At 43.5% G+C, this 22,078-nt stretch overlaps 1 protein-coding gene across 2 annotated transcripts in view; it reads right to left on the bottom strand.

The window, feature by feature from the left end:
* Positions 1 to 22,078, bottom strand: part of AFAP1L2 (actin filament associated protein 1 like 2) — a 96,757-nt gene that overhangs the window by 32,698 nt on the left and 41,981 nt on the right. For both annotated transcript variants that reach the window (XM_066620060.1, XM_066620059.1), the window contains exons 2-4: positions 13,608 to 13,736; positions 12,434 to 12,508; positions 9,693 to 9,787 (exon numbers count right to left, since the gene is read on the bottom strand). In XM_066620060.1, the coding sequence (XP_066476157.1) occupies positions 9,693 to 9,787; positions 12,434 to 12,508; positions 13,608 to 13,736 (299 nt within the window). The remainder of the gene's footprint in view (positions 1 to 9,692; positions 9,788 to 12,433; positions 12,509 to 13,607; positions 13,737 to 22,078) is intronic.

Genomic DNA, 22,078 nt, shown 5'->3' with positions numbered 1-22,078 from the left:
AAATCCCTGGGTGGCTGCCAATTCCATCCCAAGTACACAGGCCAAGGCTTGGCAAGGAAACAGACACCCAGGATCCTGTGGAAAGACTAACATACAAATGGCAAGGAGAACTTAATAGGAGTTCATATTTACAAGACATGCTGTCTAAAGCGAGAAACTGCCATGGGCTCTGCTTTCTAAGCACATCTCCAAGAAACTGAATGCATCGGTTTTCTTCTGCAGATACACATGTACTCAAATGTTCTTTGTGTATATGAAAGGATCTGGCTGCCCCAGCATTGCCAATGCAGGCAACACAATCAAACAAACAGGGCTGATTCACACACCACTTCCTTAACAGGCAGCTCTGGGATGGAGAGCAGTCTGCCCACTGACCCTGCATGCATTATCACACCTACAGTTGCAATTTCTCTTGGCTTTGAGAGTAACCTTAGCCATCCTTAGCCATATACATATATATGGCAGATGACTGATTTTACATAAACACAGCTCTCTTGAGTAACTGGTCTCAACTGGTCCCTTGGCAAAATATTTACTCGCCTTTGCAAAACGGTTAGATGGAAAGCAATACACAAAAAAATGCAATGAACTGATAGGTCAGCTATTATGACAACTATGGACAGCATACAGGAACCTGGTTAAATATTTAAGTGCTTAAAAACCAAACTGGGGCATTAAAACTACTTTCACGGTGGGGGCTAGACAGGGACCATATCTTGGATTTACATCTCCTGCTCATTGGCACTGGAGCCGAGTGATAAAATACCTTCCAGAAAGATTAAAGCAACAAGCGCACTTGGCAGCCACCTCTGTCTGCAGACATGAAACAAATTGCAGCATCTTCCTCCGTTATGAAATAAGTGCCGGATGAGGGAAAGTGAAAGTACTACTTTACATTGTTTCCCGGTAACAATGGAAACCCGATGGGATTAGGTGGAGCAGTAGTTTCATCCTCTAATGATTTTAAAGTTCCATATATTACTTTCACCCAGAAGCATGCAGAACCAAAATACAACACTCTCTATTTTAAATTGTATTTTATTGTATATAATATGTTTCTTTTAATGCAAACTGCTTTAAAAACTTAAACCCTTACATTAACTAGCCAGTACTGTAAGTAAACATCGCCAACATAGAAAATGGTACATAGCTGCAGTGGCATAGCTAGCAGGTGCAGGGGAGGCAGTCTACCCCGAGTGCCAACCTAGCGGGGGAGTGACACCACTAGTGACCAAAATAGCTAAAATTGAAGTTGTTAGGAATAATACCATCATGTTATAAACCATTCAATGCATAATTTACAGCAGAATGCAATGAAACAAACTGGAGTGAAATACCTCAATTCTATCAAAAGTTGTAGCCAAAAAACCAGAAAACAAGATCGCAACTGTCTTATGTAACAAAAAGTACAATTTCCTTAACTTAAAATGGAGCAGTGAGACTGATTGTTCAAAGAGCCAATGAGATGCTATTATGACACAGCATGGAACCAATAAGGTGTTAGCAAGGTGATACCCTGGGGACGTTATACCAGGGGTGGATCCAATGTTTGTTTTGGGGGGGGGGTGAGCACTGCCTTAACTCCAGGGCCCTGGTCAACCATGCAGGTAGACCTGGGCTCCCACCCAGACTTGAAGCCCAGATCAACCTGCTGGGTAGATTTGAGCTTCCATTCCAACTGCCCTCTGGAGCCCTCTTCTAGGCAGGTAGACCTGGGCTTCCATCTGGATTTTCCATCTGGGCTCCCATTTCAACTGCCTTCTGGAGCTGCCTCTTTTAGGTAGGCAGAACTGGTTTCCATTTCAACAGCCCTCTGGAGCTGCCTCTTCTTGGCAGGTAGACCTGGATCCTCGTATGGACTTGGAGCCCAGATCTACCTGCTGGGTAGACCTGGGCTCCCATTCCAACTTGTAACTGATTTTGCTCTCCATCCGGGTGGGCGCCCTTACTGCTGACAAAGTAATTTTGTCATATGGGAGGGTGACAAAAACTTATGGGCCCCAGGTGTAAAATCTCATAGGTACACCACTGCATAGCTGTATTGGCCATTAGAAGAAAAAAAATCTGCACTCCAAAATAGGGAAAAGTCATTAATAGGAGCAATCAAAAAGTGACTGAATATCAAAGAGAGATTTTTTAAGTTCTAGAGATTCTTCATCATAAAGGTGGTAGATAAGTAGTAAACAGTTGGGTCTCCTATAACGTTTCACCTATTTCTCCCCTGTCTTTTTGCTTACCATTTGCCCAATGCAAAGTTCTGTGGGAACTGGAAAGCTTGCTATTTTATATTCTGCTACTTTTTGGTTGTTCCTAATAAAGGGACTGCCCTATTTTGGATTATGGTTAATTTATAGCCCAATCCTCCAATGTAGCTGTACCAAGGAGGCTTGTGCTGCATCCTGGTGGGGGAGGGGGACAAATCCAGAAGATGCATTGTCATCCTGGTCACGATGCATTTTGGGGTGAGATTGGGAGAAGGGAGGAGCCTCACACAACCAGGAAGATGGTGCGGGCAGCTCAGAAGACTGCCTGCAGCCCTCTAAATGCAGCAGTTTCAATGTACAAGGGTGAGCAAAGCTATTTTTGGTTGTTTAAGCCCTCTCTGGCAATTGTACAACATCTGCACAATAATTTCAACATCAATGCCCAATGGAAAGTTAAATGGGCAGTCAAACGCCCAGAAACAGGTAGATATCTAGACAATCCTACATTTAAGGTGCCAGGTTTCGACTTACCTCGCCAGCACTGGAAAACTTTGAACAGCATCTGTACCCTACATGGTGTTTGCCAGGACTCAATGTTTAAATGGGAGCTAGTATCTACCCCACAGTGTGATTGCAGGTTTTCCTGCCAAACCATAGACCACATTGTGTCTGTCTGCAAACTGAAGGCATATACTGGCCCATGGTCTGACTTTTTCAGTGAAGGTAACTCTGTCCTTGAATGGCTGGACGAACTGGACATTGATATTTGATTTAGTTTAATTGTTATACAAGTCCATGTATTATGCCATACACGAAATAAATAAATTTGGCTGTTTACTTTGCCCATGTTTTTAAAGTGTGTCCCCTGGTATCAGCAGATAACTGAAACCTTAGATGCCAGATCAGCGGATGTTGGGGTATGCCTGTATAAAAAAATTCAAGTATAATAACAGCAACAATTATGATCAAAACACCTCAATCAAAACAACAGTGAGAGAGAAGAAACTTGTGAGAGAGGATTAAAAACAGCAGGCTTTAAATTCCCATCAGAAGACTAACAATGAGGGTGCCATACTTAAGTCAAGTGGAAGAGAATTCCAAAGCTGTGACACTGCCATAGAAGGCCTACTCCTAGTGGCCACTAATCTGGTTTTGGCCAGAGATGGTACATAAGGGATGACCTTAGGTGACAGTCAGTCTCATATAGGAAAAGGCAATTCTTCAGTTACCCCAATCCCAATCTATACAGGGCTTCAAAGGTCTGTATCCACGCCTTGAATTACACATTAAAATGAAATGGCAGTCCAAGTGCAATCACGGAAATAGCGGTCTGACAGAATCAAACCACTGTGTCTCTATGACTACATGAGCCTCCACATTATGCATCAATTGTAATTTCCAGACAGTCTTCAAGGGCAGCCTCACATAGAGAGTGTTACAATAGTTGATGTGAATAATGCATGGACCACTCTGATCAGGTCTGGTTTATTCAGGTAAGGCTGCAATTGGTGCAGTAACCTAAGCTGGGCAAAGGCCATCGTGGCCACTGCCACCCCCTGCCTATTCAAGAATCTAAGAGGACTTCCAAGCTGCGATAATGAATCCTGAGACAATGGACCCGGCCTACAAGAATGAGGAATACAGTTGAAATTCCTTTGCTGATTACCTTTGGTCATTCACAGCCCCAGTTCACACAGATGAGGCAGTCAATGTTTCTTAACTGCGCTATTTCAGACTGCAGAGAAATGACTAAATGCTCCTCCTTACAAAGAAACTGTATACATCCATGTAGGTAACTACAGATTGGGGGAAGGGTTCTATTTTGGCCTTCCTGGCAACCTTCAGTCTCGAAAGACTCTGGTATCGCGCTCTGAAAGGTGGTTCTGGCACAGTGTCTAGTGTGGCTGAAAAGGCCAATCCGGGAGTGACAATCCCTTCCACACCAGGAGCAAGTGCAGTCTGTCCCTGGTCTGTCTCCCTGGCTATGGGCCTTCCTTCTTTGCCTCTTTGCCTCAGACTGTTGGCAAAGTGTCTCTTCAAACTGGGAAAGGCCATGCTGCACAGCCTGCCTCCAAGCGGGCCGCTCAGAGGCCAGGGTTTCCCACTTGTTGAGGTCCACTCCTAAGGCCTTCAGATCCCTCTTGCAGATGTCCTTGTATCGCAGCTGTGGTCTACCTGTAGGGCGCTTTCCTTGCGCGAGTTCTCCATAGAGGAGATCCTTTGGGATCCGCCCATCATCCATTCTCACGACGTGACCGAGCCAATGCAGGCGTCTCTGTTTCAGCAGTGCATACATGCTAGGGATTCCAGCTCGTTCCAGGACTGTGTTGTTTGGAACTTTGTCCTGCCAGGTGATGCCGAGAATGCGTCGGAGGCAGCGCATGTGGAAAGTGTTCGGTTTCCTCTCCTGTTGTGAGTGGAGAGTCCGTGACTCGCTGCAGTACAGAAGTGCTCTCAGGACGCAAGCTCTGTAGACCTGGATCTTGGTATGTTCCGTCAGCTTCTTGTTGGACTTTCTTAATGTGCCAGGAAGAATATTAATTATGGATTCATCATTTGTCCTGAGTAGTGGCTTGGGGCTAATTCACACATTAATGTACACCATTCAATGAGTCACCACTCAATAATTCTCCGCTGGATATCTAAACTGTTGCCACCAACAAGTAATGTATTGGACGTTATGTGAAATTCTCTCAGAGTTGTTTCATTTACAATAGTTGCTTCACAGATGGACATCTTTGCTCAATATTTCAGTAATCAAATGACGAGTGATACTGTTTTGCATGCATTTATTACTCCTAGATCTGCTTTTTCTAAAACCTGTGTGGTACAACAGAATGGAGCAGGCAGTGCTAATTTTTACAATGAAGTAGCCAGTATATAAACAACAGCACTGAAGAGCAGAAGTCCCAATTCTCTGGAAGCAGAAGATGTTGATCACATCCAGAATGGTTGGAGATGTCTAGTTTGGATCAGTCAGGGGACAGAAGGTAGAAATGAGTTTGATGAGGAAGAGGTGGCTGAAGAATTGTGCCAAGGTTTCCCTCCTCATGCCTTAGTCAGGCTGAGAGATGAATGACTTCTTTGATTTGTTCCACTTCAGGGCCAAGTTATGTCAGCCACTAGTTTTCCCATACTAGAGTCAGTCAACAGGGTGAGTTTCAGGCAGTTTAGCTGCATCCCTTCTGCCACAAGTCTTCCATAAAAAAGGCAGGCTCTGCTCAGTCACAGCCAACCCCAACAAACTGCCCTCCATGGGCCCCCTCTGACCTGTGTGGACCCAGAGGAAGACGTTCTGCTGAGACTACCATTCAAAGGTTATGGACACAGAAGTGGTCTTAGTGCTGGCCCATGACACTGGCCCTGTATTCACTAATATTCAGAAATGTCTGTTGCCTGCTTGTTTCCACTGGTGCCCCTACTACTATTTCCTCTACCAGAAACAGTCCTCTGGGTTGTTCTAATAAATTCATAGATCCACCCCCTTTAGACTACGCAAACAAACAGAAATAAAGGGTGGTGGGATCTCTCGTAGTTCAGAAAGACTGGCTAGAAAATCTTCTTTGGTGATAGAATGTATTAATTAGAACAAAGGCTCTGTTCAAAGATTCTCAGATCCCTTTTTTTAGCAGTGACACCCCATCCATAAAAATCACCTGCAGCACAGTTTGTGAAGAGACCCTTCAGAATAATTTCAGATCAAGACCACTGCATGCTGGACAACTGTGTCCCGGTCTAATGCACCTCAGTACTAGACATTTGTGTCTCTTCTTTTTGTGTCCCAGACATTTGTGTCCCAAAATATGTATATTTATATTACATGTACTTTTTGTTTTAAAAATGCAAAGGTAGGATCTGGGTTAGGGCTAAGCTAAGAGGCTTGCAGCCCAATCCGGAGCTCACAGCGCTGGTCTACGGTCAGAGCTGAGTGTCAAAAACGTGCCATAAGGCACATCTGCAGCCCTCAGTGCAGGTCCAGCGCCGAAGCTAGCTCAGCACTGGCCAGTGTTGGGCTAGCACCTGTGGGCTGCCACTGCTCTGCCACTCCACAGACGTCCAAAGTGCCAGGCAGCAGAGAGATAGGTGAGGGTGTGGGTGGAGGTGGGGAGGATGTGTTCCAGGGTGGGGTGAGGCAGGCAGAGGGTGGGGAGGAGGCATGCTGCAGGCCTGACATGGAGGCTCTTGATTCTACGGCAGCCCAAGGGTTGCTGCAGAACTGAGTAGCCCCATTGCGGGGCTACTCGCCTTACCCAGGAGAAGGGTCCCCTTTCTCCAAGAAGCTGCCAGTGGCTGTCCTGTTGCACGTGGGATGCAGCACGGAAGTCCTGGCACAACAGGCAGCTCAGGATTGGGCTGTTAGGATATATAATATGGTGTTTGTTGCCCAATTATAGTGAGATGCAAATCACTGTGATGCAAAAAAAAAAACCACAAAAAAAACCCAGACGTGAGTGTCCCTGGATGCCAATGACTGGAACACATTTGACCAGAACACAGTTGTCCAGGTTGCAAATATCCTAGTACCTCTCAGATCACCATTTGACCATAGTTCATAGAGTCATTTCCTCAGCAGCAGCCCACAAGCTCTTAGCTTGTCCCATGCGTATTCTTTTTCAAGTCCTCTGTATTTTTACAGCACAATACTCCCAACAGCTGAGATTCTTAAGCCTATGTGCAAGTGGTGAGACCAACCCTCATTGAAAGGAAAAGGGGCAGAGTTAGGGACAAAGAAAGAAAACATCATTCAGAAGATTAGTCTTACAAAATGGGAGCCCAGTTTAAATGTGCAATCACCTGATGGAAAGAGCTAATTGGAGGCTAATTTTGATGACCATTTGCCAACCAGCCCTCTGTCTATGCATTGAAGGATATGAACATGTAGCAAATACACACAGCCTCCCTTCTCCCCTTATATCTGGGCATCACTGATTCATTGAGTTTCATCGAAAAGTAATAATAAGCAGTAGCACCTGGGCATGAAGGGACAGAGCATGGCATGTTCACATTCTTCTTAACCTGGTTGGGGATCTGGCTTGAGTTGTTACACAGAATGTTGAAAAGATTAACAACTGGATGTGACTACCCAGTCAAAAAGGGAATCAACAGCAAAACTGAGCATCTACAACGGAGAAAGAACAGCTCAATTCAGGGATCACTCCAAAACTTGGTTAACAAAGTTTAACTGTGGTTTGGCGTGATGTCCTAATAGACAAGCCAGAGTTTATGATTCAAACCGCACAACAAAATTAGAAATCATGGAAGTGGGTTTAAAACCATGTCTGTGCTAACTATAGTCTGGCAGGATACCTGAAATGACAACCATACCCATTCCTCTGCTCTCTCCAGAGGCTGGAGACTGAGCATAGTGATGGGGGTGTTGAGCAGGAGCAAAATGAAAGTGTACAAGCAATTCTAAACTGTGGTAAGATCATGGTTTAGGTTCTAATGGATACTGCAAAGCATAATTCAGTAGGATCTGAATAGAGCCATTGGGAGCACCCTTGGGAATGTGTATTTTGGCACTGGTGGTCTGTGCTATATAGTAATGGGTTCCCTGGAGTGGAGTACACAAATCCACTTTAGTCAAAGCTGAAATATAACACTATAGAAAAAGTTGCAAGACTGGTGTGAAAGACTTGGAGGATGATAGCAACAATGGATGACAGCAATATACTAATAAAGGTATCCCCTGCTTTCTGAGGTTCTTGTTTTTGATGATCCGCTCTTTCAACACATTTCAGTTATACAGGGAAGTCATTCATTCAGTGCATGCTCCACTCTTTCAACCTCTCTCTGCTGTTCTAAAGGCTAAAACTGCTGCCCCCCCCGATTTGCATATGACATGGTGATTCAAACTGTTTTGATATGTGCATGTGTGAGATGGAGAGTGTGCCAACATTAACTCCTGATCTATTCCCTTTCCTGAAGGCATTAATAAGAATCCATTTGCAGAAATCTTTGTGTGACAGCAGAATTTGCGAGATAAAAAAAAGGCATTTGCAGTTTGCTAGCTAAAAAAGCATTGGAAACAACATTTATAAACTAAAAAAAAAAAGACTGGGTTCCACTTTTCAACCGTTTCTACTTTTCAACACTGCTCCGGTCCCTAACCTGTTAAATGAGTGGGGGATGCCCGTATTGGTGTACAACTTTGGTGGAGGAAGAGGAGGGGAACAAATCCATTGACTTCAGCAACATGTGGACTGTTAAGGATTTAGTCTAACAGAAAATGTCTACCTGTCAGAATTTTAGATTTCTTTATATTCTGAATGGGTCAGTATCATGAGTGAGTGAAAATAATCTGAATACAGCTTTTTTCATAGCTACAGGCCATTATAGCTGGGTGTTTTTCTGGCCCACATAAAAGTTGTGTTTCCAATGGAAAGTTGCCTTTTGGCAAGAAAACAAACTAGAATGGATCAAGATGTGAGGTTGATTGGGAGCAAAGAGAGAGAATACAAATGACTTGCAACAGCAACCCATACATGCAAAATTTGGTCTTCATTCTCCAGAACAAATGTCTGATTGCATCAATTAACTCCCACTTGTGTTTTTGCTTGATTATTTCATTTTTGTTCTCTAAAAGTCTCACACAACACTGATTATCTGAACAACATTCAAAAGCTGGAGCTTAGTGGATTATATAGATAACTCAATTAAAGGTTTACAATCAAATTATTATGTCCTTTGGATATAGCTGGTGTGAACAGACTCAGTACAGGCTGCATGGAAACTTTCCAAATAAGAAATTAAAAGAAAATGTGTCCAAAACACAAATTCTGATTAGCTACGATTAGCCTTTGGCCTAATCAGAATTATCTGAATTATCTAATCTGTTGGCCTAATTGTGCAATATCTGAAAATGAAACAAGGGAAATGAACAAAGCAAATCAGAGGAAGTCAGCAAAGGAAGTATCCTTGTTTGGAATACTACAAAGGAAGCCTACACCATGGCTTCCTCATGAGGAAGCTGCTTGAACCATTCACTAATGAGGCTATACTATATCTCCAAAACTAGATAGGGCAAAACGGATGCCATTTTTGGAATCAGCACCCCAAATTCATATCAAACCACCATAAAGTTTGGGAAAAACTTTTCTGACCCTCAGTTTTGTAGGCCTGTGTTATTAATGCACTGTTTGTGAGTGCACGAGACTCTGGGAATTATTTCATCACCATTATGTATTGCTCTGAAGGGCAATAAATTCTGTCACCCAAACTATGAGTCCATGGCCCACCAGTGGGTCACAACCAAATTTTTGGTGGGTTGCAAAATGGATAAAGCAGAATAGGCTATGTGCATCATGGATTAAACAATTTGTTGCATGTGAGGGAGCACTGCCACCCAATTACCATTATAGCCACAGAGGCTTGAGCAGCTGGAATAGTGAAACTTTTTTTAAGGCGGGTCCTAATGCTAAAAAGTTTGGGAACCTTGAATATTACACAGCAGATATTCAAAGAAAGCAAAGGAACAAAGAGGCTTACTATTTTTGGAGGTGGAAGGTCTGGCAAACTCTTCTGAGGAGGAGACATGTGCTGTTCCACTTCCCCGTTGGTCAAGGCATCCTTGTGACCCAAGGCTAAGGCCCAAACAGAAATAAAACATGTGGCACTTCCTCACAAACTGTCCATTACACAGCATACGTATTCTGTAACATTCTTAAATGCTAAGATTTGTTTTGGAGGCTGCAGAGCACCAATTAGAGAGCGTACTATGGACCACACCAATGGCATTTGATACGACTTCCAAAAATATGGTGGAAAAGCAGTACAGCTAAGGACATGTTCTCTTGCTAGCTGTATTGGCACTCTCTGCTTCACACTAAAAACTGCAAAGACCAAGATGCCTTAAAAATAATCTGTCTACTTGCAAGGAAGGGCTGGTGTCTATACTGAGCAGTCCTAAGACTTTACCCTGTCATTATCATTCCTGAGAGTGGTTTAAACTTGCAGGCAAACCAGTCTTTTGCTAATTTTTTTAAAGCATTCTGGGAAGTGCCTTTCTTTTGAGATACTATGGCGTTCAGGCAGCAACGGACAAGCAACTTGTTGGGGGGGATTCAGAGCCCAATCCTATGCAGTGTGTGTCGGCTCACCGCTGGTGTGCACTGTCACAAATGTGCTGTAAAGCCAGTGGTGGGCTAGCACTGGTGGAGCAACAGTGCTCTGCTGCTTAGCGGTTGCATGGACTACTGGGCACTGGAGAGGTAGGTAGGGGCATGGGGGAAGGTGGGGAGGAAGCATTCTGGGAATGCGGAGGGAGGGTGGGGAGAGGGCGGGCAGGAAGCATGCCAGGGGCAGGAAACGGGGCAGGAGGGAGGCGGGACCTTTGCTCCACCAGATCCTGAGCCTCCGTGTCAGGCCACCCGCCAACAAGGAGGCTCTAAATTCTATACCAACTCTTGGGTCACTGTAGAATCGAGTAGCCCCATTGTGGGTCTTCTCGCCTTACCCAGGGGAAGGGGTTGAAAGTCTCCTTCTCTTGAGGAGCTGCCGGCACTGCCCGCTGAGCACGCAGGAAGCAGCGGCAGCCATTTTTGGCACCACTGCAGCCCCACACGCTGGGCAGCTCAGGATTGGACTGCCCAGCTCCTCCGGGACTGCCTGTAGAATAGACAGTGTCCAAACTCTGGCTACTCTGATAGTGAATGCAAGAATTTCTCTCCCCTCTACTCAGGGCTTGATGATGAGCAGAATTGGAAACAGATGACTGTTAGCCATACAGTAGCTGCTTCAAAACCACATGGTGACTGCTGAAGAATGTACCACACACAGTTGTAGCCATATGAAAATGCAGTGTCTATACTATTTGGTCCAGTCACTTGGTAAGTCCAGCATTTGAATTTTTGAATGATTGCAACGCCTGTAATCACAAGCAAAATAAATATTCTTGCCTTCTTCAGTCATGAGAGATTATCAGGGAAATCATCATGGAGAGATAATAATGGAGATCCTGTTCATGTATATGAAAAGTGTTGCTGCAAATATCCCAAGCAAAACTGCTATTCAAAATAGATTTGAAACTTGCATGGTCTGATGGCAATTAGGATATTGTACATATGTTAACACGGCATTGGCAAGGACGCCATGAACTTTGCTGCATAATTCTATGATTTAAAAATAAAAATAGTCAGGATGACATTACTACTTTTCAGACTTTCTGAGAAGGCATAATAACACTGAGCTCTGAATCTACATCCTGTAACAGGTTTCTAGTATAACGTGGAAGGCAGCAGAGCAAAATCCAATATGTCTAGTAATGCTATTAGCCAAACAAATTGGGCATCTGCTGCTTCTACTGTAATTTCTCTGATTTCCTGATCTGTGCTTCTGCATGTCTTGATTAAATGGAACCAAGGAAGTACCTTCCTATAGTCAAAGAATGCCCTTAGACAGTTTGGAAAGTGCAATAACAAAGTTGCAATACTGATATTGGGGATAACAAGGTCTGCTAATCGAAGTTCATCTTCGCTTATTCACCCAGAGATTGCTAGAATGTTTGACATGCAGCCTTTATGCACAATGTTGCCATAGAAGTAGAGAGAGAAAATTTATTGAGTCAAATTGATTTGTGCTGGATCTGCAGAAATTTTAATGCATTCTCTGGCTCTCCCCTAAACATTTTAGTCCAGTGGTTCCCAAAGTGTGGGTCACAACCCACCACTGAGAATGAAAACTGGGCCATTCCCCCTTAAGGGGAGTGGCCTAGGAATGGGTCCCAACAGTGCTGCAGTGATCGTGGTGCTGCATGGACCAAGGGATATTCCTACTTACCTAGGGGCATCCTGCTGCCTCCCAGGGAGTCCTGGAAGCTTGCAGCCACCTCCACGACCTTTGTGTGGCTGCAACAAGCTCCATTCTGCTCTCAGAGCTCACGTGTAGTTTGTGATTGTGCAAACCAGAAGTGAGCTCCAAGAGCGGAACAGAGCTTGTTGCAGCCACACGGAATGTTATGGAGGTGGCTGCAAGCCTCTAAGAGGCTGCAGGATGCTCCCAGGTATGTGGGGATGTCCCTGAATTGCCACAGTGCCGCGACTGCTGGGGCGAGATCAGGGCCACCCTCCTGCTCCTACCTCCGCAACAACTCACAGCAGTTCCAATGTCCAAGTAGGAATTTGGGAACTGCTGCTGTAGTCAAATACTTAAAACCTAACAAAGCTTTAGGTGTTTGTCATTTCACATCTGGGAAATGGGATCGCAAGCAAATAAAAGCCTTAAATTCCTACCTTTGTTTGATTTCTGGAGTTCACCCTGCTTATTGATGGTAACTTTATTCATATAAATGTATTCCTCATCACCACCTACAAATAAAACATAATACACTCCGTATTGCTTTTGTACATAGTTTCATTGCTTAGTGTATGTACAGAGCAAAGCACTTATGGGAGGGATTTGAAAACCAATTACTTTGTCAGAAAAGACTTAACTTCTAGGTTCTTCATTTCCACTGAAGTACCAGAGATAACTTGTTCACATTCTTACAGACTTAGAACTCAAGTGGCCCCTTTTTGCAGAATTTATCTTGATTAAATTGATTTATCATGAGGCAAAGAAGGAAGGCCCATAGCCAGGGAGATAGACCAGGGACAGACTGCACTTGCTCCCAGTGTGGAAGGAATTGTCACTCCCAAATTGGCCTTTTCAGCCACACTAGACGATGTTCCAGATCCACCATTCAGAGCGCAATACCATAGTCTTTTGAGACTGAAGGTTGCCAACATCTTGATTAAAATATAGAGGTGCCAAGGACTTGCAAAGGAATTGTAGTTTGTTGGTTTTTGTGTCTTTTTTTTTTTAACTCAGCCCTTGCAATGATCTGCCAATGGTGTGATTCAAAAAATATAAAACACATCATAGAGCTTAAGATTAAGACTGACCAGAATAAATGCACTTTGCTCAAAACAGGAGCTTTTATACTCTCTTCTTTTCTTGCTTATCTTTGGGAATTTGCACTGAAATGCGACACAACCACTAGAACTCTTTGATTTTAATGGTCTTCTAGCCTCACTATTTCCTTTTTTCTCCATGCACGGGCACACACAAAACCAACTGGAGAGGGGTAAGCTTTCAACCTTTGAGATGCCACAGGACTCCTGAACGCTTTCATATGCAATCTAGGACATCACAGATAAGATGCAAAAGTGATGGGAGAACAGGTCACTGTGGATATGAGCAACCTCCTGTACAAGTAAGGGCGCAACTTTCCAGCACTGGCATAGCGGTGCCAATGGGACATGTGCCTCATCCTGCAGTTGGGTGTCACTCATGGAGGCTTCCTCAAAGTAAGGGAATGAAAGTGCAGAAGCTGCATGGACATATGGGGTTAGGATTGCGCCCTAAGTTAATCTGGAACCTAAAATTGGCTCCTCTGAGAAAAATACCCTGTCAAACTGTTCTTACCACTTGATTTTGTGCACAGCCGAAGGAGGTCGGAGAGAAAGCTCTTTTTTACTACAGCAGTGCTGCTGAGATTTTCCTTGTCTAGTATGTTCAGGAAATCTTCAAGTTCTGTAAGTAGTTGCTCTAGAGCTGTAAGAGACATAAAACAAATAATGTGTTTATAAATATGCTCATCAGTTTAATACAAGAAAGAGGTTCACAATGACTCTTGAATTATCTAATGCTTTTTGAATCCTTTTGGTTGACAGAATTTGATTTAAATCTCTACTGCCTCATGGCTTATCGGCAAGGGCTCAAAACATTTTTGTTTTGTCAGGTGATTGTCATGATTGTGCTGCTGCCAGGAAGAAAAGGGTTGTTTTTTTAACTTACTTGGGGCTCGCTATGGCTCTTGGGAGGGTCTGGGGAGCCTGCGGCCCCCTCTGCAGCTCACCCTGTGCCTCCAAAGTCCTGTAAAAAGGTGAAAAACCCACTTCTGGTTTTTGTCCCGAAACAGAAGTGGATTTTTTTTTCCTTTTTCCAACATTTCCAAGTCTTGGGGAGGACTGCAGGGGGGCTCATAGACCCCCAGGAGAGCCATAGTGACCCCCAGGTAAGTAAAAAAAAAACCTTTCCCTGCCTGGCAGCAGCGCAATCATGGTGTTTGCATTGCCACCACCCTTACTCAGACTTTGGGAACCCCTGATTTATTGTATGATAATTAATTGATGGAACTCTGTAACCCACCTTGGACATTTGCTGCTGCATGGAAAAAGTGGGATATAATACTGAAGATCTGAAAGGGGTTTCTGTGCATGGATAGCTATGCATGATAGCTATAGGTTCTTGCTTTGATTGTGAAAGATATCTAATCATGTGAAGAGGCAACACACAGCTGAATTTGCAGGTTGGGGGTGGAGTCAGTAGGCATATCCAGATCAGAGGGAAGGGGCCAAAGGGCACAATCCCACACCCCCTTCCACATGGTGCAGTCTAAACATGGCCAAGATGGTTCGAAAAGATCTCCAGAGCGTGAGAATGAATCATAGTGGCAGAAATTCTGAACAACTCTCAAAGAGACAGTGACATTTCTCTGCATCCAGAAGTCTATTCCACTGAGCGTTACAGAGAGATTTTTCCATTGCATCCTTTCTGCGTCTTTCTCTCCCACCCCTCCCCCGCCAAAACCGCCTAAAACTTTTTGAGATGGCACTATTCATTTCCCTAACAGACTGCCTTGGCAGAAGGAGCTTGGCTTCTAGCTGTGGCTTCATTCTTTGTCTGCTACAGAAAATCAACAGACCGGCTGATCATTTGGTGCCGTTTGGAGTAAGCATTCAAGTTTCTGAATGGTGGGTGCTGTTGGCCTGTTGTGGATTTCCCAGCCCCTCCTGCCAAGCACATTCCAAGGCTTATAAGGGTCTGCTGCTGTAGGGAAAGGGAAAGTAGATTGTGATGACAGCAGGAGATTGCTATTCCTTTTAGTTGTGAAATGAAACAGATGTGTGGACCACAGCAGCTGAAACAGCTGGATGACTTTTAAGGAGGCTGATCTTCTGAAGGAACAAAGCACACGTATACAGACAAGCAAAATGCTTCCCATCCTTCAGTGCTGCCCATCCGAGATTGCAGTGATGAATGAAACCAGATAATGGTATGTTATCTGCAACGGTTATTCCCAAACTGGTGGGTTGCGAGTAAGCACTGGTAAGCACTTGATCCTGGCACCTTAAGGGGCATTAGTTTGCTGCCAGGGACAGAGGGTTTTTTTAAAATCTTACTTCCACCTGTGTCAGCCTCTGGGGGATGTGGGGAGCCCCACAGACTCCTCTGTAGGGCTCCCTAAGTTTAGAAAAGTTAAAAATAACATTTGGAAACCACTTTTGTTTTCGATCATGAAGCCGGAAGTGGTTTCCGATCGTTATTTTAAACTTTTCTAAGGTTTGGGGTGCCTTGCAGAGGTGTCTGTGGGACTCCCCACATCCCCCGGAGGCTGGCACAGGCAGAGGCATGTTTAAAAAAAACAACCCTCTGTCCCCAGCAGTAGTGCAATCCTGGGGGTCTCTTCACTGCCTTCTCCCCGCCGCCGCAAAGACTTAGTGGCTCCCAAACTTCCTAGGAGAAGTTTGGAAACCACTGATCTACAACATAAATACAGGCATTTCCATTTACTGCGGTATGCTCCAGCAGCCACAGAGTTTAACATAAACAAAATCAGAGACCTCCTTTCACAAGTGATGCTGGGAATGTCGAACCTCTTTTGTCTTTCTGAGTTTGTGGGGGGGAAAATGGTTGACAAATTTAGGGGAAACAAACATTTTTGATGCTGGTTTCTAGCACTGGCCTTAGCTATTCAGTTAGAACCACCAGGCAAATGAATGTCATTCTACTTGGGGGCAGGGTCAGTGGTAGGCCATATGCTTTGCATATAAAAAATCTCAGGTAGAAACCTGGGCATCTATAGGTAGGGCTGGGGGAGGCCCCCCCAGAACAGATGCAGTTGAAATATTGCCAGTAGCTAAAATCAGCTTGACGCATCAAACTAAATGAAGTCCACTAACCTATATGAAGTCCACTAACCACTAAATAAAGTCTGGCAGTCCACTATATCCTAATAATCCTCCTTTTTCTTTTACTGTCTAAATGGAATTGCAAAACTATGGCAGTTGTCAAGTACCAGTTATTCTAGATGGCTGGTGGACTGGATCTGAGACACAGGCACAGGCAAGACTAGGTAGACAAGATCTGGAAGAGAACAACCACATGTTTAGAGAACATCTGCATGAAAGAATATCCAGGACCCCTTTTCTCTAAAAACTTTCCAATCAATCTGTCTAAGCCTGCACCAGATATTTGAGTTTTGTCAATTACAATGCCAATTAGTCCTTAGAAAGCCCATACTTTCTAGTAGTACAAATATAGTCATTTGGGTGTCTGGAAAAAAATGCAAGGTTCTCATAAACAGGGTCAGAATCTTGAAAAAGATGTGCAAACAAATACTGTACACATTTACAAGGCAAAAATGAAGGCAAGAAAAAAGTTCTAATAATTCAATCATATTTCAGGTAGATTTATATGCAGGGATCTAAAAAGCAGTATTGGAAAAGTTTGGACATCTTTCTGTAAGAGATGAATAGGGGAAATAAGTGGCAGACAATGGTCCTTGTTGCTTGTGGGCTGACAGCCCTACTGCTGAACCCATCCATCACAATATGGGCCATTCTAGGAGCCAGACAATCATCTTATTGATGGGCTGTCATCTCTAAACCAGGAACTCTGAACTTTAACTAAAAAGGCATACAAGGCTTTCCAGTTTGCTGAACAAATAACAGACATGCTTGTTCCCCCTTCAGTGAAAGAAGGTGGTGGGAGGATCAGGAAGAAAAGAGAAAGTTTGAAAAACACCCAGAGGACTGAATGAAATGTGGATTTTTTTTCATACTATGATCATATGCTTCCTGATGGCCTTACTGCAGCCTTCAACATGAGTATAGTAAGACCTTCATAAATGAAGTGACTCTCAACTTTTCCACTGTGAACTTTTTCTTCTAGTACTGTTCCAGACTCAATCGTGGCACAGGAAGGGCGACACAGAACAATAAAATTATTATTGCTAACTGCTCTGGGGATCTTCCCAACAGAAAGACATGGTAAAAATGATTTTTAATGAATAAATAAATTTTAAAAAAAACATCTTTGCCAGAGGTTTGTATTCATGACTGCAATGAATTGTCTTATGTTGGACAAGCTTTCATGAAGCCTGCCATCCTGTCTTCAAAGCCTTAAGCTGTCCATTAGACCTTACTATTTCCAGAAACCTCCTGGTACAACAAGTCTGACCACAATATACTGGATTTATTTTATAATTTCCAAAACTCTCTCTCTCTCTCTCTTTCCTAAACATAGCTGAAAAGATTCATATGGGAAGACAAGACTAAGGGCACAACCCTAACCAAGCACTGACCTAGCCACAATGCAGCCCCAAAATAAGGTAACAAACATGCCTTTATCTTAAGGAGGCCCCCCTGACTGCCTCCCCACTGCAGGATGCAGCGCATGCCACACTGACACAGCTATGTCAGTGCTGGAAAGTTGGTTAGGATTGCGCCCTAAGTTCGACATTCTTTTTCTAACTGGTACCCTATTCATGTGATTCAATCCTATCCTGCACTGGAACAGGCAAGCCAAGAGGCTTGCGCTGTATCCAGCGCAGAATTGTGGCCATAAGCGGCTCAGCCAGAGGCAAGGGGAAACATTTAAATTAAACTAATATCTAAACTGCATGTAATGAGCTAAGTTTGAATGGACTCACCCCTATTGCAGTGGGATTTGATTAGTATTGGGATGTAAGACAGCAGCACTGGGAGAGGTGGATTTTTACTGTTCTCCACTGTGACAATTAAAATTCCACCCTAATCTGCTATTTGTCCCATTGGCAGCAACTTAAATTTACACATCACACAAGTGTGATCCAGGAAATGTAGCACACACTTGCTTCTCAAAGAACATACATATTTTGTAAGACAGTATCAAGAGTTTTCCAAATCAATGTATTCTAGGAGAAAAGTCCATACACACACGTATCTCAAGACAGAGGGTTATGCACCCATGTCTTTAAGAACTAACACTGAAGGTGGCCCTTCCTTGCTGAAAAGTCTCAGACTTGGCAAAACAGCTATTTACCAGATGAAAGGAATTCTGTTAGTCAGCCTATCCCGGACTTCGTCTTACATAAACAAGCTCCTATTATCTAGAGAGAGGAGAAGCTGCATTAAACCTCTAAAAGCCCGCCAGATAAAACACACTGAAAGGTACCACTAATCCTATCATAGATTTAAAAGGTAACCCATTGTTTTTATTTATTGTTTCAGCAGAATTTTTTTTCCCAAAATACTGCTGATGAATGAGTTACTGGTGAAGTGACTTTAGTCTTCATAAAACATTTTAAGCTTCTCACTTTTCTGCTCTTTCATTATTATTTTACACTAACAAAACTCATTGCAGCTCAGCTGTAATTTACTGATTTATCTTTTCTCATCATAGCCATTTGATTATACTGTACTTAGGCTGTACACTGTCATCAAGGGCTATCTTTATAGACAGAAACCCCTCTCATATCATCATTTAAAATTGGCTTGGTCAGCAAAATTTGGGTCTTCAATATTGGCCTGAGCTTCACCAAAAGTCATTGTTGCAGAAAACTGGAGATGTTTGGCGGGAAAGCTGATCTCACTGAACTTGGATCTTTCCTTCAAATGGGCAAATCAGCAAAGAGTTATCCTCTAATCAGGAGAGTGACCTGGTCAGTTTCCAGAGGGATAGCGCCCTGTAAGTCTGCTGCAGCAAAGACAATAAAGAGTCTTGTAGAACGGTGGTTCCCAAAGTTCTACTTGGATGTTGGGACCACTCTAAATTGTTGTGAGGGTGGGAGTAGGGGGGTTGCCCCAGCAGCGGTGCAGCATTCCTGGTGCTGTGGACCCAGAGACATCGCCACATACCCAAGGGTGTCCTGCAGCCTCCTGGGAAGTACTGGAGGCTTGTAGCTACCTCCACGACTCGCTGTGTTGCTGCAATGAGCTCCGATCTGCTATTGGAGCTCACTTCCGGTTTGCACGAAGAGAGCTCTGATAGCAGATCAGAGCTCATTGCAGCTGCAAGAGTCCAAGATCCCTCAGGAGGCAGCAGGACACTTCTCAATAGTAGGTCGTGATCCATGACTTTGGGAGCCACGGTTGTAGTATCTTAGACCAACCAGTTTTTTCAGCATAAACTTTTATGGACTAGTTACTTCATTTGACCTGGTCAAAGTTCCCTAGGAAGTTAAGAAAATAGAAAAGCCTCACTGGATCAGGCTAAAGGCCCATCTAGTTCTGTATCTCAGTGGCCCACCAGATGCCTCTGGGAGCACACAAGACAACAAGATACCTGCATTCTGTTGCCACTCCCCTGCACCTGGCATTCTGAGTTAGCCTACTTCTAAAAGCAGATGGTTGCAAATACTCATCACAGCTTGTAACCTGTGTTGGACTTTTGTTCTAGAAACCTCTCCTATCCACATTTAAGGCATCTGGGCCAGATGCCACCACCACATTCTATGGCAACGAGTTCCACATATTAATTACACACTGGGTAAATAAATATCTTCTTTTGTCTGTTCTAACTCTCCCATCACTCAATTTTAGAGGATGACCCTTGGTTCTGGTGTTGTGTGAAAGGGAAAAGAACATCCCTCTATCCATTCTATCCATTATTATCCACTGCATAAGCTGGTAAAGTACTATATAATATGATACTGAAAAGAAAACAACAACAAATGAATGCATAGTAGCAGGAATTGTTCTCAGTAAGCTGTGCAGCTCGAAACAGAGCTCTGCACAGTTTGAGCTTGGCTGGACCACAAGTCAGTGCTGCTGTATGATATAATCATTGAATGCTGGTAGACACTCTGCCATGCAGCAAGAGAAGGGGTCCATACAGTGGAGTGAACCCTTACAAGAATATTGCCAGTAAGACAAGTGAGACAAGCCACAGAAGCAGCATGGTACAAGAGCCTCCTGGCTCCAGGTGATGTGGGAATGTCACCCCCACATCATCGTGTTGCCCTGCCCTGAGCCGGACATGCGCCCTCCCAGAATGGCTCTGTTTCAGAGCCATTTGAAGCCAAAGGGAAGGCCCAATTCAAGGTGCTTGCTGCTTACAAAGACAAGACCTTCGTGCCTGTCCCCCATCAATGAGCTCAGGAAACATGCCATAAAAGGAAAGTGTGTTGCCCCAGACATCCCCCATATGCCACTGACCCCGACACCCCACTATGGCCTAGCACATAGGGACCAGGGGGGCTTCAGCCATCATCTTCATCTGCTATTGCACACAAAGTACTGGAAGAAACAGTTTCACTTTTGTAGAGGCCTGTGGGAGTGCTTGAGCCAGAGTGTCTCCCCTTGAACAGCCTGAATAGTCAGAGGCCCAGTAACCTGACTGTCCTCAGGTAAAACATACACTTTGCCCTCTTTTTATGTGTCAAATCATGCTTGAAAACAGCCCTTATAGTGAAAATTTGAATAATGAGTACAATTATTACATTAATTTCACTGGGAAAAATTCTCATTCCAAAGTCATTCCAAGTTCACCCCAATGTGCTATGGCACCAGTGTTTCTCAAACTGTGGGTCGTGAGCCAATTTCAGGTGGTTCCCCATTCATTTCAATATTTTATTTTTAATATATTAGACTGGTATGCAACTGCATTTGGGGAAATGTTACAAATCAGTACTTTTAACAGGCTACTATGTATATTCTTTTAACAATAATAGTTACTCCTGGGTAAGTGTGTGTAAGATTCCAGTCTAGGATTGTTAAAAATTTCCTGCTTGATGATGTCACTTCTGGTCAGGACATCACTTCCAGCAAGTCCTGACAGATTCTCATTCTAAAAAGAGGGTCCTGACGCTAAATGTTTGAGAACCACTGTGCTATGCTATGTCTAACAGCATAAATAAAAAGTTGCATGATACAGTAAAATAGAATATTCCTCTAACATTATACAGCATCAATAAAGTTCACAATGAAAATGTTCCAGAAGTTCTAGCAACACAAAATGTGGTCCAGTCTTCTAGACTTTGTATCTAGACCAGAGTCAAAACTAAGCCTGAATATATAATCTGTTGGTTGTCTTGATGCTGAGCTAGAACTAATTCACTAAATACAAGAAGTGGCAATCAGTTCCAAATAGGTGATTCAGGGCCCAATCCTATCCAATTTTCCCGTGCTGGTGCTGCTGTGCCAATGGGGCATGCACAACATCCTTTGGTGAGGAGGCAGTCACAGAGACTTCCTCAAGGTATGGGAACATACCTTGGTATGGGTTTCCTTACCTCAGGGCTGCATTGCGGCTATACCGGTGCTGGAAAGTTGAATAGGATTGGGCACTCAGTAATTAGGCACTCGGAATTCCACTGCAGAATTAATGTTTAATTTTCTTGATTTTTAAAATTTAAAAAAAAAAATCCAGTTGTATGTATTTTGTTTCTAAAAACCTTTTGAAAATCAACATTTTTTAAAATGAAACAATTAGCATTGTATTCATGTAATAGGCTTGCACTGCAAGAAAGAAATCTTGATATTATTCTGCATGACATATACTGCATATGTAAACCGATTTAAAACTGACTCAGGTTATCTGAACCATTTACCGAACGACTTTTTATAGCAAACTGAAAGCGCAGGGTGTAAAAACAAATAAGAGGAACCTGAACTGAATGCAAAACTTATGCAAAATGCTCAGCTCTCTAGTCTAGATTCCTCATTGTGATTTCGGTTAATTGTTTCTGCCACTTTCAGACTTCTTCCTGATAGTTTCTACACTCTGCTTCAGTCTCTCCAGGACAGAACTTGATGCTACATTGTACAACAAAGCAAGAATTTCCTATCTGGATGGCTGGGCGACAAGGGTAGGCAAACACATAGCCTTGAAAGATAAAGTCACTTGGACTT

The sequence above is a fragment of the Tiliqua scincoides genome, chromosome 3 (genome assembly GCF_035046505.1).
Source record: "Tiliqua scincoides isolate rTilSci1 chromosome 3, rTilSci1.hap2, whole genome shotgun sequence".
Taxonomy (NCBI): domain Eukaryota; kingdom Metazoa; phylum Chordata; class Lepidosauria; order Squamata; family Scincidae; genus Tiliqua; species Tiliqua scincoides.
This window is presented reverse-complemented; position numbering and strand designations above follow the sequence as displayed.